The sequence below is a fragment of the Trypanosoma equiperdum genome, assembly GCF_001457755.1.
Source record: "Trypanosoma equiperdum strain OVI genome assembly, contig: ctg_965, whole genome shotgun sequence".
Taxonomy (NCBI): domain Eukaryota; phylum Euglenozoa; class Kinetoplastea; order Trypanosomatida; family Trypanosomatidae; genus Trypanosoma; species Trypanosoma equiperdum.
Window position 1 is genome coordinate 19,018 of NW_027124937.1, and position 1,585 is coordinate 20,602.

General features: G+C 37.9%; 1 pseudogene across 1 annotated transcript in view; it reads left to right on the top strand.

Moving 5' to 3' along the window:
- TEOVI_000496800:pseudogene overlaps positions 1-372 on the top strand; it is a 1,343-nt pseudogene extending 971 nt beyond the window's left edge. The window contains exon 2 of the mRNA in view: positions 1-372. This exon is cut by the window's left edge and continues 600 nt beyond it. Within this exon, the coding sequence occupies positions 1-372 (372 nt within the window).
- Positions 373-1,585: the final 1,213 nt, after the last annotated feature.

The following is a 1,585-nucleotide window of genomic DNA, read 5'->3' on the forward strand; positions in this document are numbered from 1 at the left end:
AAGCAAGCCACAGCACAGAGGAAAAAAGAGCAATGTGAAGCGATAGAAAAAGCAGCACTTTGCAAAGAAAAGGAAGAATGCAAATGGAATGGTCCTGACGACAAAGATGGAAAACACTGCAAATTGAACGAAACTAAAGTAGAACAAGAAACTCAAGCGGGTGCAACTGGAGAAAATGGAGAGACAAAAACAACGGATAAGTGTACGAAACACACTAAAAAAGAAGATTGCGAAGCGGAAAACAAGAATGTTAAACCAGGCGACAAGGCTGTTTGTGGTTGGATTGAAGGCAAATGCAAAGATTCCAGTATTCTTTTCGATACAAAATTGGCTCTGTGTTTAGCTTCTGCTTTTGTAAGTTTGGTAACATTTTATCACTTAAATTTCTAAACGATTGTTGCTTAACTTTATGAATCTATTGAAAATTTACTATTTTGAGAAAATTTGTTAAAATATGATATATTCAATATATTTTAACATTTTTTGATGAAAATGTGCAAACTATTGAAGATCTGAAAAAATCTTTAAAATTTAGTAAAGTATGTATGATAGTGACATATGGGTGTAAAGTAGTAAAGTCAAAGCGAGTATCACAAATTAGAAGAACTGTGAAATTTAATTTGGTACATTTCGTCTATTTTATGGATATTATTTATGTTTATAAAAGCAATAGCAACGATAATGATAGGAGAGGGTTGTGAGTGTGTATATATACGAATATGATAATAAGGGTGTTTGTGAATGGAAAATAAACTGCAAGTATAGGCGGTTAATACAATGGAAAGAGTTAGATGGCACCGAGCGAGTAAATGACAGGAAAAGCACAGGGAGTATTGTTAAGGAAAGGTAATACGACAATGAGAGACAGTGAGATGGAATATGCGAAGCTTCAAATGAAATGAGAGCTATTGAAATCATTATGCGCAAACGGAAGCAGGTGGAAATCATTTATGCACAGTGTCCATCTGAAAAATCAGGTGAACTTACTTTTTTCCATTAGGAATAGGCAAGAAAAGTGCCATTAGAAGTTTCAGTAAAATGCCACTTAAAAGTGATGACAAAATTGCAAGACGGAGGATAGAAGAACCTTGAGAAGAGGTCTATGATGTGTAGTATGTTAGTAACTACACTGAAGCAACTCCTTATTGGTATTCAGGTGATAAATTGCCGGTATATAAAGAGTGAGTTCTGCATGTCAACATCAATACTGATACTCAGGAAATGAAGAGAGTAAATGAGTCGCAGCAGCTAAAGAAGGTTTTTTCCCTCGCGCAACCGTCATGACCATGCAGTTGGTCCCCCGATGGTAAGGAAGAAATGCATTTACGCACACCATTCCATGAGAACATGGCGTAGTGTGGGGCTCAACGCTGAAGATCGGCGTTCCTATCCACTAAACACCCTTTGTTCTTTGGAGAATTGATACCCACGTTTGGGCGACCACATGTGCGCGTGTCAAGGTGAGTGGTTTCTATTTGAAACCCGTTTGATCTTCCCACCTTGCGTCTGAACTATGTTTGCCGTATCCATCTGCCCCCCCGGATGGAAGTTAAATCAGGGATTTTTGGTTCCCCCACCTGAGCAG